A 22,297-nucleotide genomic window follows, 5' to 3' on the forward strand; every position below is an offset into this window, starting at 1 on the left:
ATTTCACTTAGCATAATGTCCATGTGGTAGAATGTGTTTAGAATTTCCTTTTTTTAAGGATCTTCCCTGGTGGCTTAGACAGTAAAGTGTCTGCCTAGAATGCAGGTAGAACCCAGTTCAATCCCTGGGTCAGGAAGATCCCCTGGAGAAGGAAATGGCAACCCACTCCAGGACTCTTGCCTGGAAAATCCCATGGACAGAGGAGCCTGGCAGGCTACAGTCCATGGGGTCGCAGACAGTCAGACACGACTGAGTGACTTCACTTTTTTTAAGACTGAATAATGTATAGGGTTCCCTGGTGGCTCAGAGGGTAAAGTGTCTGCCTGCAATGCGGGATACCCAGGTTCAGTCCCTGAGTCAGGAAGATCCCCCGGAGAAGGAAATGGCAACCCACTCCAGTACTCTTGCCTGGAAAATCCCATGGACAGAGGAGCCTGGTAGGCTACAGTCCACGGGGTTGCAAAGAGTTGGACACGACTGAGCGACTTCACTTACTTACTTTACTTCCTATATATATGTGTGTGTGTGTGTATGTATGTATGTGTGTATATATATGTGTATATAGGTGTATATATGTGTGTGTGTGTGTATATATATACACATATATATATATAGGTTTAGGTTCCATTGTAGGTATATACCTGCTATATATATGTGTGTGCATGTGTGTGTGTATATATGTATATATATATAGGTTTAGGTTCCATTGTAGGTATATACCTGCTATATATATATGTGTGTTTGTGTGTATATATGTATATATATAGATTTAGGTTCCACTATAGGTATATACCTGCTATATATATATGTGTGTGTGTGTATATATATATATGTGTATATATGTGTGTGTGTGTATATATATATATACATATATATATATGTTTAGGTTCCACTATAGGTATATACCTGCAATGTGGGAGACCCAGGTTTGATCCTTGAGTCGGAAAGACCCCCTGGAGGAGGGCATGGCAACCCATTCCAGTATTCTTTCCTGGAGAATCCCATGGACAGGGGAGCCTGGTGGGCTACAGACCGTGGGACTGCAGAGAGTCGGACACGACTGAGCGACTAACGCACACGTAGGTATATACCATATTTTTTGACCCATCCAAACTGATGGACAAGTGGAATACTTCCACTGCTTGACTATTATAAACAATACTATAAACATGGGTGTGGGAGTATCCCTTTGAGATCCTACTTCCGGTTCTTTCAAACATATAACCGGAAGCGGCATTGCTGGATCGTATGGTAGTGCTATTTTTAATTTTTAAGGAATTACCACACTGTTTTCCACAGCAGGTGCAGCATTTTACGTTCTGACCAGTAGTGCACAGGGTTCCAATTTCTCCACATTCTCACCAGTCCTTACTTTCTGGTTTTATTTGGTTTGGTTAGATTTTTGTCGTTGTTATAGTAAAGCCATCCTACTGGGTGTGAGGTGGCTTCTCTCTACGGTGTTGATTTGCGTTTCCCTACTGATTGGTGGCGTTGAGTATCTTTTCAGGTGCTTATTGGCCATTCATATATCATCTTTGGAGAACTGTCTGTTCAAATCCTTTGCCTCCCTTCTTTTTTGACTTGGTTGTTTTGGGTTTTTTTAATTGAGTCGTAGGAATTCTTTATATAGTGTGGATATTAACCCTTCATCAGATACATCATTTGTGATATTATCTCCTGTTCCGTAGGTTGCCTTTTCACTCTGTCAACTGTGTCCTCTGATGTACAGTGTAGAACGCTTAAGGTCATTAAAAACCACTGAACTAGCCTTTAGTCAAGAAGTATCTTTAAGCTCCTGGTTCTGCCCAGGGCCCTGCGTGCTCCAGAGGATGTGAAGATATTGTGCCTACAGCCATGTAGGGACATGACTCAGACAGTAGGGGCTGAGTGCCCTGTTGCTTGGCTTCAGAATGCAGGTTAGAATGGCAGGAGGGAGGAGAGAAAGGAGCTACTTCCAACCAGGAGTCCAGGGAAGGCACCCCAAAGGAAAAAGCCTGAGACCTAGGCTACAGTGAAGAAGGGAGGGTGGGGTGGAGGGGGATGTCAGGAGCTTCAGTCTCCAAGATTCCCTGGGCCTCTCCTGCCAGAATGAGACTGTCAGAAATTAGATTGCTCACTCCTACCCCGCCTGAAGCAGAACCTCCAGTCCCCACCAGTGAATGTCTTACACATATTCATCATTCAGTAAACTCCTGTGCAACAGGCCTGCCACTGCTTCATCCTCCCTGGTCTAGCTGCTGGTCCTGGGACCTCGCAAGAGCCTGGTCTGGTCCATGCTGAGGTCCCGGCAACCAGCCTCAGGACCCAAAGTTTAGAACTTGGTAGTAAAACAACTCTTCAGATCCTCCGGACGACCCTCTCTTACCAAGAACCATGAAAAATATGTGTGGTGGTTCAGACAGTAAAGAATTTGCCTGCAAGGCAGGAGATCTGGATCCAATCCCTGGGCAGAAAGATCCCCTGGAGGAGGGCATGGCAACCCACTCCAGGATTCTTGCCTGGAGAATCCTATGGAGAGAGGAGTCTGGTGGGCTACCATCCACGGGGTCGCAAAGAGTCGGACACAACCGAGCGACTAACACTTTCCCTTTCATAGCCAGAGTGGGTAGACAGGTGAGGGAGCGCTGTCCCTCCCCCTTAGTGGGGCTTTGTCCCTGATCCAGCCCACTGAGCCTGGCTCTGTACTCAGGCTACGGTTTCTGGCAATGGGCCCCATTCTCGAGGATCTCCACTCTACTGAAGACTTTCATTCGTGTAGCATTCATTCAAGTGCTCGCTTGGCAACAGTTCCGTGAGTGCCTCTCAGAGTTAGAGCCTGCGGAGGTAAGGAAGGAGGTAGGGCAGGTTTGGGGGTGAGTTTTGAAAGGCTGTAAGTCAGGCCAAGGGACTGGAATATCATTCTGAAGATTTTTGAGCAAGAAAGTGCCCCAAAGAGGTGATTTCAGCCAAACTGTCTAATGACTGTGACCAGGCCAGATGGTGGGGTGGTCCTCTTGCAACTGTCCAAGGCTGAATTACTGCAGATGCAAACGGGCTCTGGCAGGGACAGTTGTTCAGTGTCCACTGGGGAGCTGCTCCCTGCTGGGAACCTGGTCGGGACTGGGAAGACAACAGTCCATAAGGTAGCCTCTGGGCTGAGAGGCCCCCAGGACAGTGAAGAAGATGGGTCTGCAACCAGATCACTGCTCCATGCTGCAGAGTGCTGGAGAAGGGTCCTTCCTTCAGAAGGCTGAGCCTCCCTCACCTGGGACTCCAGAGGGTCTGGAGAAGGGGGAGGCGAGGAGCGTTCCGTGTTCTGTGGCCTAGAGGCACAGAAGGCTCAGAATATTCCCAAAGCAGGACCTTGGTTGAGGCTGGAGCACAGGCTCCAGGGTGGAGATGAGGGGAGGGGATGGAGTGGAAGGTGAGAGAGCTGTCAGACCCTCCAGTGCTGAGGAGCCTGTCTGGGGTACAGGAGGGATGGGAAGAGGTGTGTGAGACCCCTGGCAGCCCAGGTATATTGGAACCAAGATGGGGCTCAGTTCAGGATGTCTAAATGAAAATTCGGGCCCCAGCCTCAGGAAGGACAGTGTCAGTTGGAGATACAACTCATGGGAGGGGCCTGTGGACAGGTCATCCCAGGAGCTCTGGAGTGTTCAAGGGAAGAGTCAAAGTCCCAGGGACAGTGACATTTAGGAGTCATCTGCCTCCATGCCACTGATGAGTGAGAACGTACAGTCAGAGATGGGAGGAGAGCCAGAGCAGAGCACCTTGGTGGTAACTAAGCCTGAAAAGCCAGTTGGGACGAGGACTAGTCAGACTATTGAACTTGCTTGGTGAGGTCGTTTATGCAGTGACCTAAGTGATCATTTCCATTGTCTGGGTGGGGATGGAAGCTCCATTATAATGGCCTGGTCTTAAACGGTGAGGAAGGGTAGTTTTTCTGTTGGCTAAAACCCCCCAGGCCTCTTGATCGTGGAGATAGTTGGAGGCTGCCAATTACAATGAATCATATTTCCTGCCAGGTAAAATGAGGGTGGATGTTTCAGAGGAGGCTGAATTTGGTTTGGATGATGAAATTAGTGTTTCCTGCTAGAAGTGAAATGCATACCTCCCCAACAATGAGAACAATGATCTAGATATCCTGGTACCAGAGAAGTCAGAAGAGGGTCTGGTGGTCCAGTGGTTACGAATCTGCCTTCCAATGCAGGGGACCCAGGTTCAGTCCCTGTTCAGGGAACTAAGATCTCACATGCCATGGGGCAGCTAAGCCCCAGCTCTGCAACTACTGAGCCCATGTACTCTGCAGCCCTCAAACCATAACTAAGACCTGATGCAGCCAAATAAAAAGTAAATATATATATATAATTTGTTTAGATATAAATAAATTATATATATATAGTAAGAGAAGGACCTGGACAGCAGAAAGGAAGAGAGACAGCAATGGAGCTGGTTTCTCAGCAGAGCCTGGTAGGGTGGAAGCTCTGGTAGAAATAACTTGAGAGCAGTGGAAAGAAAGATCAGAAAACCCCAGGAAGCTCCCTCCCCTGCAGTGACAGACCTTCTCTGTGAATAGGAGCTGAAAGGGCAGCTCACAATCACCATGTTTGGGAACAAGGCTCTATTATATCCAAACTCATGTTCAAAACAACCCCCTCGACCCCACCCAGTGCTAGGCAGACCACAGGAGCGAAAGGGTGGGTGGACCCACAGTAGGCATCTTCCTGAGGCCCTTTCCCTGGGGCCCTAGCTTCTCCCTGTTCATTCAAGGAGTCAATGAACAAGGCCAAACCACTCCCTTCTTGTTCCCTTCTACGCTGTCATCTTCTTCCTGCTCTTTGTCCCCTCTTTGTGCCACCAAGGCAGGGAGAGGGTTTGATGCCAATTACTCCCTTTACTGACTGGTGGCTTACACTGGAGAATGCTCCCCCACCAGTCAGCCGTGTTATCAAACTTATTCTCAAATTCAGCAACTATTTGACAGTACATGGTGCCAGATAGATAAACTGTGCTAGATGCTAATTTGATGCCCTGATGTTTAGGCTTTCATAGGCTTGTACACTTGGCTCTCACTACCTAGCCAGCACCCACTGCCCCTCCGCCTCTGCTTTGGAAAACAGCCCCGTGTGGTCCTCACGGGGCTGACTCTGCCTCCAGCCCCAGAACAGGTAATCTCATGCTCTTGCTACAGCAGGTGGGCAGGCTCCAGCCACTCCGTGTGCTTTCCTCTGCCCACTGTGGGTCATTCAGAGGAAAGTTAGGGACTTCACCTTTAAAGGTTTATTCTTTTCTTTTTGGCCTTGTTGCATCTTGTAGGATCTTAGTTCCCCCACCAGGGACTGAATCCAGACCCTTGGCAGTGAGAGCTCTGAATCCTAACCACTGGACCACCAGAGAGCTCTGAAGGGTTTCTTCTTTTTGATGTGCATGAGCAGGGCAATCAGTCGCCTCAGGGGCTGCTTTCATCCCTCTTGTAGCCATGGGCAAGGGCAGCCCTGCAAGACTGGCACACGGAGAGGGCAGAGCTGAGAATCAGAGACGGGGAGATGGGTCCTGGTCACACTGCCCCTGTGCCTTGTCCGACCACTGGACTGTTTTCAGTTACATGAGCTAACAATTCCCTGTTTCTTTTTTGAGAGAAACTTCTCTTACCACAGAAAGTATCTAATTGATACTGCTTAGGATATATGGGCTTCCCTGTGGTTCACAGTAAAGAATCCAGCTGCAATGCAGGAGACCCAGGTTTGATCCCTGGGTCAGGAAGATCCCCTGGAGAAGGGAATGGCAACCCACTCCAGTATTCGTGCCTGGGAAATCCCATGGAGAGAAAAGCCAGGTGGGTACAGTCCATGGGGTTGCAAAGAGTTGGGCACAATTAACAGACTAAGATACACATTAATAGAGATAGGAAGCAACAAAGGCCATAAAAGAAAATGAGAATAAAATACTATGAATTCAGAGAAAGAATCCTTGAAATGAGGGAAAATAAAGGCTCTGTGGAAAGGCTCTTTCCAGTGGTCATGTATGGATGTCTGAGAGTTGGACTATAAAGAAAGCTGAGCGCCAAAGAAGAATTGATGCTTTTGAACTGTGGTGTTGGAGAAGACTCGAGAGTCCCTTGGACTGCAAGGAGATCCAACCAGTCCATCCTAAAGGAAATCAGTCCTGAATATTCATTGGAAGGACTGATGTTGAAGCTGAAACTCCAATACTTTGGCCACCTGATGTGAATAACTGAGTCATCTGAAAAGACCCTGATGCTGGGAATGATAAAAGGTGGGAGGAGAAAGGGACGATAGAGGATGAGATGGCTGGATGGCATCACCAACTCAATGGACATGGGTTTGGGTGAACTCTGGGAGTTGGTGATGGACAGGGAGGCCTGGCGTGCTGCGGTTCATGGGGTCACAAAGAGTCGGATACAACTGAGCGAGTGAACTGAACTGAAAGGCTCTATGGAGGTGACACAAACTCAACTTTATTTAATTGTAACAGTTACCAGTTATTGGTGTCTTACTAAATCCAGACCTTAGGCTAGCATTTTTAATGCATTGGCTCATTTAATCCTCAAAACAACCCTACAAGGTGGTTGCTACTGCTAAGTCACTTCAGTCGTGTCCGACTCTGTGAGACCCCATGGACTGCAGACATCCAGGTTCCTCCATCCATGGGATTTTCCAGGCAAGAGTACTGGAGTGGGTTGCCACTGCCTTCTCCTATAACTGCATAGTGATACACCAATTCAACTTACTGCTATGGGGGAAAAACACCATTTAATGAGACATGAAGACAAAGCATAAACCCGACTAAGGGCACACACGCTGTGGACCACAGCACAGCTATGACCAGAGCAAGTTGGGGGACGGGGGAGGGGAGATGGATGGGTAAACTACAGTGGTTACTTTTTATGAAATGAGACTAACATTTGTCCTCTCTTCCAGAATAAAGCAATTCAATTCTCAGCTAAGAACCACCTGCAATAAACATTTCATTTCCCAGTCTCTCTTGAGGTACGGCTACAAAATAAAGTTCAGGTCACAGAGATTAAGCAGAACTTGTATGGACTTCCAAATTTTATTAAAGTTAGGGGCAAGCCTCTTATGCCTTCCTGCTTTCTGCTGGCCGGGATGCAAAGATCATGGCAGGAGGCCAAGCAGCCATCCTGGAGAGTGAGGAAGCCACAAACTGAGGATGAGGGCAAAAAGCCTGGGTTCCTTGATCATGTGGAGGAGTCTCCCCCCCCCCCCCCACCCCAACCTGGCCTGCCTACCTAGATTTCTTTTTAGACAGAAAACTTCATTCTTGCAATAAGCCAAAAAGAACATTTTGCATTTTCTTTCACAGAGTTGAATCGAGGTCAGACTGACCCATTAATGTTATCTCCACTTAGAGACGAGAAAAGCTTACCCAGACGCAGCCAGTGTGAGCCAGGGTTCAAACACAACTCTGATTCCTTACCTCCAGGTTCCAACAGTCACCCAGGCTTCCTTGAGAAGTACACAGGATTCGTACAGAGTGAGTAAGAAGACCTTGCATTTTCCTTACAGACCACAGAATCCTTACAGGATTTTCTGGAGTGGTGAGGATTTCTCACTTAGGAGAGGATGCTTCTGTCCTTTTGTTTTATCCCTGAATTGGCACAGTCTCCCTCCAATCCCAGTCTGTCTTGGGAATCACTAACTACAGCTGCTTCCCCCGAGGCTGCTGGGAAGGCAAGGATTTGACTCTTAGTTGTCCAAGATAAACACTGCCGGGAACACAACCCAACCACCTCGCCTCCATCCAGGAAAGTCCTGTAGGTCAGAAGAGACTGCTTAGACTGGCACTTGGCATCAATCTGAACTTTGATGCTGTAAATCAGGCAGAGAAATTAAATGATCAGGGCAGGCTGGCAAGGTTAGGTCTGGGATCCTGAAATACTCCTCAGCTCCTCCAGAGCAAAGCTGCAAGACTGTCCCTTTGCTTTAGATGTTATAAACTACCAGAGTATGGTTCAAAGTGTCTCCAGGAAGAACAGATTAAGACCACTGTGGACTTCCCAGGTGGTCCAGTAGTTAAGACTCTGCCTGCCAATGCACAGGTTCAATCTCTGGTCTGGGAAGATCCCACAAGCCACAGAGCAACTAAGCCGGTGGGTCACAGCTACTGAGCCAGTGCCCTAGAGTCTGTGCTCCACACCAGTAGAAGCCACCACCACGAGAAGCTTGGCACACAACTAGAGAAAGCCTAGCAAAGACCCAGCGCAGCCAGAACTTTTAAAAAGACAAGACCATCATGGTAAAATTACAAAGTGTGTGTATGAAGCTCCTGGTAACACTTACTGAAACTGAATGACACAGATGCTTCAGGACAACTTGGGAAAACTGTTTACAACTGGTCAAACAGTAACCATGAACTTGGCTTCCTCAAGACCAGGACTGCTCTCCTGTGTGCTGGAGAGCGTTCCAAAGGACTGTTAAGTCCACTGAATCTGCTCTGAAGTCCCACACGCGAGGCATCTGAACAAACTAGTGTGTGCCAATGGGGAGATCCAGACCCTTCCCTGGATTAGCAGAGAAACCACACTTTAGGGCATCCTGGTTTGTGGTGAAGACGCTGAGGTGCTCACTGCCTTGGTGCATACATGCTCATACACGTGTGCTTACACACGCACACCACTAAAGGTCTAGGACAAGTTTATAGAGATTCTGTAGTTCAGAACTGCACTGTCCAAATATGGGTATAACCAGTAGCCACAGGTGGCTAGCGGACACTTGAAATGTGGTCAGTCCATGCTGAGATGGGTTCTAAATGTAAACTGCACTTTGTAGGATACAATGATTTCATATACAAGGGTAAAATCTCTGTAACTTTTTGTATTGTCTGTTAAAATGATCCTATTTGGGATATACTGGGTTAAAACAAATGGGTCATCAAAATAAATTACACTTCTTTTTCCTTTATGTGGGTACTAGAAGAAAGGTGGCTTACACTGTATTTCTGTTGGACTAAAAACAGTAGATAGTTCTGCTCTAAAAACTTTCATTTAGACTAAGTATCACTGAACTCCTCTGGAAGCAAAATGTCCTGTTAGATAACAGCGTAGACTCCCACCCCTCCCTCTTCCAGCACATTTATTACGTACAGTGTGCGTTTAAGGGACAGTCTGCCAGGTGGCTCATTTCCACAGGGTCAGATGCCTCCAGCTTCGCAGGCTCTCCCACACCCTCTCTGAAGCTGTCCTGACCCAGCTCCCGAGCATGTTCAGCTCTGGTGGCCCACTTCCCAAACCTCTGCAGGCACACCCAATACTGTCTTTCTGGCATGTTCAATCTGTTCCTACCGCTCACTCCCCCTGGGGACATCCTTCACTCTCATGACCTCAGCCTTCCTCTCGTGACTAATCCACGTGACCTCACAGGGGCTCAGATGATTTGGAACTCTACTTTCCAAGCCCCTTCATCTGTCAGTTTAAATGCTGGGATGTTTTACTTTAAGTCAAACCCTGAAGGAATAGAAAGGAGGGACTGCAGTTCAAACTCACAACCACCTGCCAAATTCCTAGAATGGCTGGTATGTACTGGGAGGAAGGGGTCAAGACCACACTTGTGTGGTCCGTTTATTTACAAAAACTGTTAAAAATTGAGTAATCTGGGTTTTATCTCTTTATTTTTTAGGTCCTCCCTCAGAAGAGGGCAGTAAATAATAAAATGTCCCAAACAGCAGCATATGAAAACAGATGAAAATGACACAAAATTAGGCAAATTCGGTCATGAAGAAAGGAGGGACAGAGGCTCTCAACCAGAAACACACAGATGCAGGTCTGAATCCCTGAAAGCATGGGCGAGGTTCTGAGAGTGGGTGCATATATAAACATTTTGAGAAAAGAGTCTGTACCTTCCATCATATTTCAGAGGGTCTGAGACTCATATAAGGACTACTGCCATAAGGCTTAAAAATGAAACTCGATACAAGTATGAGGTAAAGAAAGGTTATCCATTTACATGATAAATACAGACACTGATGGGTATACGCTTGTAGTCACTAAGTCCACTACAGCGCACATCTGTCGACTCTGTGTATCTTCACAGTGTGATCTTCACCACAACTTGCAAACTGTAACCATTCCGCACCTTCTCCTTCATTCTGTTCAGTCTTTCCATTACAATTCTTCCAGCATAATTTTTTGATAGCAAGTGTATGACTTTGGCTAAAACAAACAGAAATCATGAGATGAACATATGCTACGACCGTGAAACATTTTACTGGCTGCTCAATTCGTATTAATTAAATTAGTATGCGCTTCCTATTAGTGATGTTAACATAAATGGAAGTCAAAACCTGAACATCAAGATGCGCTGTCACTAACAGTTTAGCAATTTTATTTTAACCTTGAAAACATCTTACTTACCGACCAAGGACACCACCAAAAACAGCAATAGACAATGCACTTCTGTCAAAGTCTGCTTTAATGATCAGTGGAATTCGAGAAATGTCTACTGAAATTAAGTCTTTCAGGTAACATTACTACTAACTTGGTAACTGTAATGTCAGCAATCCAAATAATATAAAGTAAGTCAGGAATCAGTTCTTGCAAATCCAAAGTCATCATAATGACAAAAAAAAATTTTTAATGAAAAACTCAAATTCTGTACATGCCCCTGCCTGTGCTTTCTACGGGGCTTCCTGCCAGTGTCACGCTTGCTGGGTACCAGGCAGAGGCAGAGTGAGCATCGCGGGCAGGGCAAACCGAAAGGAAGGAAAAGAAGGCAGGGGAGGCCGGGAAGAGAGGAAATTTCAAATGCCTGAAATATGGAATTTCGTTGGCTACCTCTCTCTTAGGTAAGCCAACAGCATGAACTGTTTCAACAGCCAAACCCAGCCTCAGAGAGGTGGGAGCAAAGCCATGAGAGAAGCAGTGACAAATCAGATCTCCTTTTAATATATTTAAATGAATACAATTATCACAAGCATTAACATGCTTTGCTGATAAGGAGACAAACTCCTCTGGAAGAAATAGCCTGTATAATACATGTCTCTCGTCATCAAACCAGTGGCCTTCCTCATGGTGCTGCTGTTTGGAACTGTATTTGAAGTTATATTTTGGATAGTTTAAACATACAAATGTTGAATCCTAAAAAAAAAAAAATCTAACACAGAATGATGTGTGACTTTTTTGCAAGTCTCGTCATTTCTAATGCATAAAATGGGTGAAGTTGATTGACAAGTGATCCCTGCTGTCCAGGCAGGTGGATGAGGAGGAGGCGATGAGGAGCAGACGCTCTGAGCCAGCAGAGGCGGGGCCCAGGCCCAAGGCTCAGAGCCCTCGCTCTGCCTGAAGGCAGGTCACAGGGCTGGGAGCGGCACCTGGCAGTTTGCGCCATTTCAGGAGCTGAGCTGAAGTGTTCAAACATGAGATCTGGCTACCAACCACAGTCTATAATATTTCCAAAGAAATCACCAACATTCTGAATCAAATTTTCCTAAGATTCTACTGTGGTCACATTCTGAAACCCATCATTTTGAAATTCATTTTCATCTCCAATGTGTTACCTCTAAAGATGATATCAGGCAAACAAGCCATGTGGTCAAACAAACTTTTTAAAAATAAGTGCAGTATAGTAACAAATGTCAATTTCAAGAGAATGTCACAAAACACAGAGGTACCCATCGGGGGTGAGCACCGGGAACGGATGTGTGTTCTTCTCCACGCAAATGAGGCATGAGACTTGTTGCCAAAGACTCCAACGATGTCTATCTGATCTGGTGGAAGCAAAAACAGGAAAGAAATACCTTTGACTTGTTTCTACACAGCGGATCCAGTCGTTTATTTCCGGAACTTGATCGGTCTTTTTCCAGGAGTATAAACAAATCTTTCCACACTCTAATCCTACTGCAACCACGTATCTGTTTTTAAGAGAAGGGTGAAGACTGATTAATTTAGCATGAATTTCTTCAGGGTTCCCGACTCCCTCTGGCTGACGAAGGACTCTGTTCGGACCCAGGACCCAGTGTGCTGCTCCGCTGTGCACGCGAGAAGCCGCCTCTCCATCGAGGGCGCACAGTTCTACCTCTGTCCCTGGTGGGCAAGGCCCGCGAGCCAGCGCTTCCCTGGCTGGCTGTGGGGCCCTCAGTCTACTAAAGATACTCGCTATAGAGAAAGTAGCACCGTCTTCCATTTGGTGAAATAAGAACCTCTGAGCCACAAACCCCATCTCTATTTCACCACTCTAAATACCATCAAGTTCTATCAATTTAGAAATTCTTATGAGAAACATAAGCATTAGTTTAAAAAAACAGTTAACTTGGAAGCTGAAAGAACCCACAGATGAAAGCATAAGAGGGCTACACACTGAGAAACTAAGTGGTCCTCTTTAAGAAACATGAGATGAAGCCCCCACACAGAGACTGACCGTTGGGAAAGGTTAAGCACCGGGCAGACGCTGACGGCGGTCACAGCTCCACCCACGTCCAGAACGGAGGAGCAGGGCCCGATGCTGTGCTCGATGGCATCATCGCTGGAGTCGCACTCACCCCAGACAACCACCTAGCACAGACAGATCAAACTCTGTAACGCTTTCTCTCTGCAAGGTTTCTGTTAATGGCAATGCATTAGAGTTTCAATGGCATAGATGACACTGAAATTTTTTAATTCATCATTTTCATTTGTGATCCAGGACTTCTGAGGACTGCAAGCATCACAGAGAAGCCACCGTGTAGCAGATACAAGTCTGAGATCTCAACTACCCAAGTTTGCTGGGCCAAAGTCGACTGTCCCTGCCCAGAGGCCTGCTCTTTATGCTCAGGAAACCAGTTCTGACCCAGTGAATGCCTGTGCATTCCCCCAAGAAATTACCTCAAAATGTATGGAACCATACTAAGTCCTTGGCTCTTCCTCTACACCCCAGCTCAGCTCTCAGGAGGCCCCAACCTGATGATACCAAGCTAAGAAATTAGGCTTTTCTGGAAGCTCAGGCCTCGAAGGGGTGTGAACAGTCACAAAGAAATGGAGAGGGCAGTGAAACAGACAAGAGCTGCAACTTCAGGACCAAAGAGAGACTCTGAGCAGAAGGCTCTGCCCAGGCAAGCAGAAGGGCATTCTCGAGACCGCCTGATGAACGGTGCTTCGTCCGTTTCAGCCTTGACCTCTCTCTGAGAGTCACGCTGGACCGTCTGCTGGCGGGCCTGACTGTGGAGGGCGGAAGCAGATCTGCTGCCTGAGCAGCTTGCAGAGAGTAGGAAGATAAATGCTGGGGAAGACACGAGGAGGCCAGTGAGAGGAGAGAAGGGCCGGGAGAGGGCATGTCAGAGGCTGACACTTGTGTGTGTCACTGAGCACACGCTGTGTCAGCCCCCTGCTCAGGAATACGACGACTAGGACTGAAAGGGCGGGGGCGGAAAGGAGACGCTCGGGCGCCTCAGACCTCTAGTCTGCAGGAACTGCACAGAAGGAAAGGATTTTTTTTTTAAACATTTTAAAATAACTTTTATTTCTAACCACAGTTACACACAGAATTTTTAATAGTAAGAAATAATAACAGAAGATATATTGGGAATGAAAATTTCCATTCAAACCCCCCAACCCACCCCATCAACACCCTCACCCACCTAATCACCTCTCTATTGCCATGTTGTTGTTTAGTCGCTCAGTCATGTCCAACTCTTTGCAATCCCATGGACGTTCCAAAGAGCATGAACACCAGAGGAAAGACTGGGCCAGGCAAACATTTCCCAGAGAACAAGGGCAAGGGGCAAGGCCAAGAACCTACTGCTAGCTCACTTATCCTGACTTTTTTCAAAGCTTGGGACACACACACTCACATACCCCACCTCCTCCAATGAATGAAAAGGTAACAACTATTCACAGAATTTTAAATTCATACAAGTATGAAAAAGAAAAGTATGGATAGTCTTAACCCATTTCATTTACTACTTTTCTCCCACTGGGGCCATCTGATATTAGTAATGAGTCTGAAGAGTCTCCTCTATAGTTGATATTTCAGAGACATGTATTTATAGAATTTAACAAGAAAAGTCTTTCTATGTATGCGTATGAAAAACACAGGAGGGAATATATAAACTGATTTTTAAAAACCATATTAGAAAATTAGGATTATGTGTTTTTTTAATCCAAAGATACCTGTAATATTATTATATTACATTTGAAAAAATACAAAGTTAAAAAAAATTACCTTTCTGTCCCGACTTCCAGTGAAGAAATACTTGCCATCCGGACTCCAATCACAAGACCAAATAATCCTGCTATGCACAGCAGTGACTTTGTTAGTGAAGGCAAACAGGCTGAAGATGGGGTCTGAAAGAAACACATTTATGCACTACTCTCAAAGTGGAGAAACCTGGTTTTTCCTTGTTAGAAAGTTATGTTTAAGTGCCATATAAATCATGTAATTTAGTCATCAATTTATACACATAAATGGATGTCTTTTGCAACAGATCAAGGCCAGGGAGCAGACCCCTCACCAGAAAACTATGGGCATACAATTATTTTTCTAGTAGGAAATTATATTATACTGATTAGTCACTCTCAAGTGACTGATGTGGACTCCTTAATGCCAAATTCAGAGTTAAATTGAAGAAAATAGGGAAAACCACTAGACCATTCAGGTATGACCTAAATCAAATACCTTATGATTGTACAGTGGAAGTGACAAACAGATTAAAGGGATTAGATCTGATAGAGTGCCTGAAGAACTATGGATGGAGGTTCGTGACATTGTACAGAAGACAGTGATCAAGACTATCCCCAAGAAAAAGAAATGCAAAAAGGCAAAATGGTTGTCTGAGGAGGCCTTACAAACAGCTGTGAAAAGAAGTGAAGCTAAAGGCAAAGGAGAAAAGGAAAGCTATACCCATTTGAATGTAGAGTTCTAAAGAATAGCAAGGAGAGATAAGAAGGCCTTCCTCAGTGATCCATGCAAAGAAATAGAGGAAAACAACAGAATGGGAAAGACTAGAGATCTCTTTAAGAAAATTAGAGCTACCCCTTTTCATGCAAAGATGGGCACAACAAAGGACAGAAATGATATGGATCTAACAGAAGCAGAAGATACTAAGAGGTGGCAAGAATACACAGAAGAACTATACAAAAAACATCTTTATGACCCAGATAATCACAATGGTGTGATCACCTAGAGCCAGACATCCTGGAATGTGAAGTCAAGTGGGCTTTAGGAAGCATCACTACGAACCAAGCTAGTGGAGGTAATGGAATCCCAGTTGAGCTATTTCAAATCCTAAAAGATGATGCTGTGAAAGTGCTATACTCAATATGCCAGCAAATTTGGAAAACTCAGCAGTGGCTACAGGCCTGGAAAAGGTCAGTTTTCATTCCAATCCCAAAGACAGGCAACGCCAAAGAATGCTCCAACTACCACACAATTGCACTCATCTCACATGCTAGTAAAGTAATGCTCAAAATCCTCCAAGCCAGGCTTCAGCAATACGTGAACTGTGAACTTCCCGATGTTCAAGCTGGATTTAGAAAAGGCAGAGGAACCAGAGATCAAATTGCCAACATCTGCTGGATCATAGAAAAAGCAAGAGAGTTCTAGAAAAACATCTATTTCTGCTTTATTGACTATGCCAAAGCTTTTGACTGTGTGGACCACAACAAACTCTGGAAAATTCTGAAAGAGATGGGAATACCAGACCACCTGACCTGTCTCCTGAGAAATCCGTATGCAGGTCAAGAAGCAACAGTTAGAACTGGATATGGAACAACAGACTGGTTCCAAACCACGAAAGGAGCACGTCAAGGCTGTATACTGTCACCCTGCTTATTTAACTTCTATGCAGAGTACATCATGAGAAATGCTGAACTGGATGAAGCACAAGCTGGAATCAAGATTGCTGGGAGAAATATCAATAACCTCAGATATGCAGATGATACCACCCTTATGGCAGAAAGTAAAGAAGAACTAAAAAGCCTCTTGATGAACGTGAAAGAGGCGAGTGAAAAAGCTGGCTTAAAACTCAACATTCAGAAAACTAAGATCATGGCATCTGGTCCCATCACTTCATGGCAAACAGATGGGGAAACAGTGACGGACTTTATTTTGGGAGGCTCCAAAATCTCTGTATATGGTGACTGCAGCCATGAAATTAAAAGACGCTTACTCCTTAGAAGAAAAGTTATAACCAACCTAAACAGCAAAGCAGAGCTATTACTTTGCCCACAAAAGTCCATCTAGTCAAGGCTATGGTTTTTCCAGTGGTCATGTATGGATGTGAGAGTTGGACTATAAAGAAAGCTGAGCGCTAAAGAATTGATGCTTTTGAACATCAATTCAAGGGACTCTTGAGGGTCCCTTGGACAGCAAGGAGATCCAACCAGTCCATCCTAAAGCAAATCAGTCCTGAATATTCATTGGAAGGACTGATGCTGAAGCTGAAACTCCAATACTTTGGCCACCTGATGTGAAGAACTGACTCATTGGAAAAGACCCTGAAGCTGGGAAAGATTGAAGGCGGGATGAGAAGGGGACGACAAAGGATGAAATGGTTGGATGGCATCACCAACTCAATGGACATGAGTATGAGTAAACTCTGGGAGTTGGTGGACAGGGAGACCTGGCATGCTTCAGTCCATGGGGTCGCAAAGAGCTGGACACGACTGAGCGACTGAACTGAACTGAACTGAAGTGACTGATGTAAAACATCTTCTGGACACTTAACTAAAAGTTCAGTTGATGCCTACAGAAGAAGCCTGAAGAAATTTAAACTTACTCAGGAAGTAGCCAGATCTGTGTATTAAGCTATGGAAAAAGGAATAATGCACTCTTAATGTAAAAAAAAAAAATTTTTTTTTAATCTTTTCCTTTGTAAGATTCTAAGTGTAGGGTAACTAACTTCTAGCCCTCACAGGGACTAAACCTAAAAGACCTAGCTGTGTATCAAGGGAAGACTAATGTATCTATTAATCAACAATCCACAAAGATATAACACATTGTAATATAATTTGTTATTAGCCTCATTTTAACTTTAAAAAGTAAAGGCTACATATTAGGAAATCACTGGTTGCAAATGAAATCAGTCTGTTTTAACATATACTGCTCAGTATGTGTCATAGTACTTGATATTCTCTAAAATATAAAAAACCCAAAGAACTAAAAACATCGTAAGTCAAACTGACGTAGTAATCAATGGAAAAAATTAACAGCAGGATTAAACAACACAAAAGTACTTTAACCACTCTCTAGATTTTACCCACTCACCGAAACTGGAAGAATAATAGGCTATTGCTGTAAGTACACAAAGGAGACTCTTTTTTCCTTTTCAGTGTTTTTTCATTTTATGCCAGGTCCAAAGTAGAATGCAGGTAGGTGTCTTAGCATCTTGCCCAGGGGTCGTGTCATTCACAAATACTAGTTCCTCGGTCATGTCCAAGGCTTTGCAACTCCATGGTCTACAGCCTGCCAGGCTGCTCTGTTCATGGGATTCTCCAAACACTACTGGAGTGGGTAGCCATTCCCATCTCCAGGGGATCTTCCTGACCCAGGGATGGAATTCGGGTCTCCTGCATAGCAGGTGGATTCTTTACCACCTGAGCCACCAAGGAAGCCAAGTGGATGTCTAAATTATCAGTGTGAAACAGGTGGGTAATTTAACTGTATATTATTATTCCTGTCCCATAAAATCCTCAGTATATATCATCTATTTGGTTTTATGGTGGCATTCTGTAACCATCTGCAAAGTCTAAATTTTGTACATACAGGTTTTTACGGTTCTTTAACCAAGATATCTGAAGACATTATCATCCTTACAAGGAAGGTCAAGTCTTCCTCAAATGCCAAAAACTTTGAAAGACTCCAGTAACCAGACTCTAGCCTTCACCCTGTTATTTCACTTTACCCAACAGCTGCTCAAAGTGAGTAAATGGATATAGCTGTCTCACTAGTACTCTTCCCAGCCAGGAGCCGTTTACCTAACTCAGGTGGGATTGTGTCCTGCCTCTTCCACAGTGACCAGGTCCGATCTCTGGAAACCGCTAGTAAGAACTTGTCGTCAGGAGAGAAGGCCATCTGTGTGACAGTCAAACTGTGGAAGATTAAATTCTGCACCTGCTTCCAAGATGCAGTGTTCCAGAGAATGATGGCGGCATGCTCTTTCTTGGCTGCCTGCAGGACAGAGATGAAACAAGAAAGCAATGTGAGTGAAATAAACTGGAAAAAATAAAACAAAACCACTTTTCAAAGTAACACATTGCTTCTACAGTATTCTTCATGTATCTGCATAAATAAAAACCACAAATTCTCAGAAGATACTATAAATTCTATAACCAGGTGTAACCCCTGAGAAGAGACAGACGGGGATTAGAAATGATGAATAATTAAGAGACTGGCAATGGAATCAGAATTTTTAAAATTATAATTAACATACAATATTTTACCTTGTTATTGACTGTGTTCCCTATGTGCACCTCACATCCCTGTGACTTATTTTGAAACTGTGTATTATTTATAAGTTTATACCTCTTATACCCCTATTTCTATCATCTCTCCACCCCTCCTGAAAACACACTGTCTGTTCCCTGTATCAACCAATCTGCTTCTGTTTTGTTTGTCCATTTGTTTTGTTTTTTGGATTCCACATACAAATGAAATCATTTAGTATTTATCTTTCTCTGTCTGACTTATTTACTTATTTCACTTAGCATAATACCCTCCAGGTCTATCCACGGTGCCACAAATGGAAAGACTTCATTCTTGTTTCATGGCTGGGTTATATTGCACATTCACGTGCACACACACCACCCCTTCCTAGTCATTCCTTTATCAATGGACACTTTGGCTGCTTCCATGTCTTGTCTATTGCAAATAAAGCTACAATGAACACAAGGGTACGTTTATCTATATAAATAATGTTTTCATTTTCTTTGTATAAAAACCCAAAAACAGAATTGCTGGATCATATGGTATAGTTCTATTTTAATTTTTTGAGGAGCTGCCATACTATTTTTCCAAGTATGCATTTTACATAATTTTACAAGTATGTATTATATTTTTACAAAATACATTTCTGCATTAACTGTGTAATTAGTAGTTAAGAGACTTTCACTTCTGGTCCATATGAAGTGACAGGAACCAGATTTACTATCTTCTATGAAAAAAACTAAAAGATCAAACGAAATACATGAAACAATGGCACTTCAAAATACTTGATGTCTGGCAACAAAGAACAGTTACCCCAAGGGACAAAAAGAATCATAGAGTAGAAAAAATTAAAAAACAAAAGACCATCACTGAACCCTATGACAACATCAAGCAGCCAAATATGGTCTGCAAAAGGATGAAAAGAAAAAATACTTAAAAAGCTAATGGCCCTCAAATTTGATGAAAACAATAAACTGAAGGATCCAATAAGTTCAATAAAACTCAAGCACAAGAAACACGAAGAAAATTACACCCACAATAGTCAATTGTTTAAAACCAGGGATAAACAAGAAACTGCACATGGAGAGGAAAAGCCCATTACTGAGCAACAAAGGAAAATCACTCGGCTTCTCATCAAAGCAACGCAAGTCAGAAGAAATAAAGCAATGTTTTTAAAGTACAGAAAGGAAAACAAACAATCCTTTACCTACCATAAGTACACTTTAAAAATGAAGGAGACATATATATTTTCCGGACAAGTGAAAACTCAAAAAAAATTCCTAACCAGCAGAACTACATTACAAAAAATGCTAGGGAATATCCTGCAGGCAGAAGGAAAATTATATCTGTTGGAAAAACTTTTTTATTATTTAAATCTCTTTAGGGATAATTGATTGTTAAAGCAAAAATAATAGTATCATGGGATTTCGGTAAAGAAGCAAAATGTACAAAAACAATGCCACAAAATAGGGGGAAATGAAAATATACTTATTTTCTCATGAACAGTGCACTATTACTTGATGCTAAACTGTGGTAAATTAAAGACACATACTATAAAATGTGAAACAACCAATAAAATAACACAACAAAGAGTTATATCTGCTAAGCAAAAGAAATAAAACAGAATTATAAAAAGCAATTACTTCACCAAAAATAAGCAAAATGGATCAAAGAACAGATGGATTAAACAGAAAACAAATGGCAAGATAAAGTAAATCTACCATATCAATGATTACATTAAATTCAAACAGTCTAATAAACACCCCTATTAAAATGAAAGATTATCAGGACAAGAAAAAGATCCAACTCTATGCTGCCTCCAAGAAATCCACTTGAGATAAAAGTTAACAAACAACTTAAAAGTAAAATGATGAAAAAGACACATAATTCAAGCACTACTCAGTGGTAAGGACTCCATGCTTTCACTGCAGGAGGCATGGGTTCAATCCCTGGTCAGGGAACTAAGACAGCGCAAGCCTCGAAGTGTGGCCAAAAAAAAGAAAGAAAGCTGGAGTGGCTATATTAACATCAGAGTGGATTTCAGAGCACAAACTATTATCAGAAATAGAGAGTTTCATTTCATAATAACAAACTAATCAGTTAATCAAGAGAACATAATGATCATAAATGCTTAGGATCTAACAACAGAGCTTCAAAACACAGAGTACAAACTGAATGCACTACAAAGATTAAAAGGCAAGTTCACAACTGTCGTCAGAGATTTCAAAATGCCACACACAACAGAACCAAAAGAGCAAAGACAGCAATACTATCAACCAATATACGTCATCTTTTTCAGAACACTCCACCCAACAGAAACAGAATCTACCTTCTTCAAGGGAACATGGAAATTTACCAAGATTAAATTTCAAATGATTGAAGCTATGCTATACTTTTTAAACAAAATTAAATTAGAAATCAGTAACAGAAAGACCTTAAAAATACTCAGTATATGGAAACTAATATATTTCAAAATAACCTATAGTTAAAAAATAAAAGGTGAAAGAAATTGGAAAGTACTTTTAACTGAATGAAAATGAAAACACAACATACCAAAATTTGCAGAATGCCTCAAAAGCAATGCTTAGAGGAAAACCTTAACAGCACTAACACCTATCCAGAAGCCAGGATTGAGGGCTGGGTGAAATGGGTGAAGAGTCAAAAGGTACAAACGTCCAGCTACAGATAACTGAGTCAGGGGGACGTAATCTGTAGCACAGCAATTATCATCAGTACTGAACTGCATATTTGAAAGCTGCTGAGATCTTAAACGTCCTCAGCACAAGAAAAAACTTTTTCTTCTAACTGTGTATGATGATGGATGTTAGCTAGACTTCCTGCAGGGATCACTTCCCAGTGTAAACAAACGTCAAATCATTATGCTGTACACCTAAAACTAATACAATGTTATACATGTCAGTTACACCTCAATAAAAAGAATAATTTTTTAAAATGTATATACATATATATCATGAGCAGGAATGCAAAGCTGGTTCATCATTTGAAAAAATCATTCAATGTAACTCTTCGTATTAATAAAAGGGAAAAACATATGACATGCCAACAAAGAAAAAAATTTGACAAAATCTAACATCCATTAGGGGGTCGCAAGGAGTCGGACACAACTGAGCGACTGAACTGAACTGAACTGAACATCCATTCTTGATAAAAACTCTCTGCAAACTAGGAACTGTAGGGAGATTTTGCAACCTGATAAAGAATTCGTCATAATGCACAGCAAACATGCTTAATAATGCAGAAGATGTTTGAGTCAGGCAAAGATTACTTAGATTCTACACAAGCAGCACAAACTCAACACAGAACAAAAGTGATAACTTAGACTTCACCAAAACATAAACTTCTGCCCTCTGAAAAAACACTGCCAAGAAAAGGAAAAGACGCTGTGGAAAATTATCTACATAGCAAATATCTGACAAAGGAGTATCCAGTGTATATAAAGAACTTTTCAAAATTCAGTAATAAGAAAACAATACTATAAAGAACTGGGCAAAAGATTTGAATAGATACTTCATCAAAGAAGACACACAGATGGAAAACTAGCACATGAAGAAATACTCAATATCATTAATCATTAGGGAAATGCAAATTACAGGTACAGTGAGGTATTACAAAAGTATCAGAACGGTAAAAGTTAAACACATGACAATATCATGTACTACTGAAGGTGAGGAGCAACTGAAACTCTCACACATTGCCAGTGGGACTGTAAAGTGGTACAACCACTTTGGAAAACAGTTTGTCAGCTTCTTAAAAATTTTAACATGTATCTACCATATACTCAGCAATTCCACTCGTATGTATTCGCTCAAGAGACATGAAAGCATATTCTATGCAAAGACTTGTACACAAATGTTTATAACAGCTTTACTGGTAAAAGTCCCAAAAATGGAAAACACCTAAATGTCCATTAAGTGAATGGATCAACA

At 42.9% G+C, this 22,297-nt stretch overlaps 1 protein-coding gene across 1 annotated transcript in view; it reads right to left on the minus strand.

Annotated features, from left to right (window-relative positions):
- Positions 1–9,617: 9,617 nt before the first annotated feature.
- Positions 9,618–22,297, minus strand: part of ELP2 (elongator acetyltransferase complex subunit 2) — a 55,379-nt gene continuing 42,699 nt past the window's right edge. The window contains exons 18-22 of the mRNA XM_052660274.1: positions 17,903–18,095; positions 14,151–14,272; positions 12,372–12,505; positions 11,752–11,865; positions 9,618–10,168 (exon numbers count right to left, since the gene is read on the minus strand). Coding sequence (XP_052516234.1) covers positions 10,012–10,168; positions 11,752–11,865; positions 12,372–12,505; positions 14,151–14,272; positions 17,903–18,095 — 720 coding nt within the window. The 3' untranslated portion in view covers positions 9,618–10,011. The remainder of the gene's footprint in view (positions 10,169–11,751; positions 11,866–12,371; positions 12,506–14,150; positions 14,273–17,902; positions 18,096–22,297) is intronic.

Source organism: Budorcas taxicolor, chromosome 22, assembly GCF_023091745.1.
Source record: "Budorcas taxicolor isolate Tak-1 chromosome 22, Takin1.1, whole genome shotgun sequence".
Taxonomy (NCBI): domain Eukaryota; kingdom Metazoa; phylum Chordata; class Mammalia; order Artiodactyla; family Bovidae; genus Budorcas; species Budorcas taxicolor.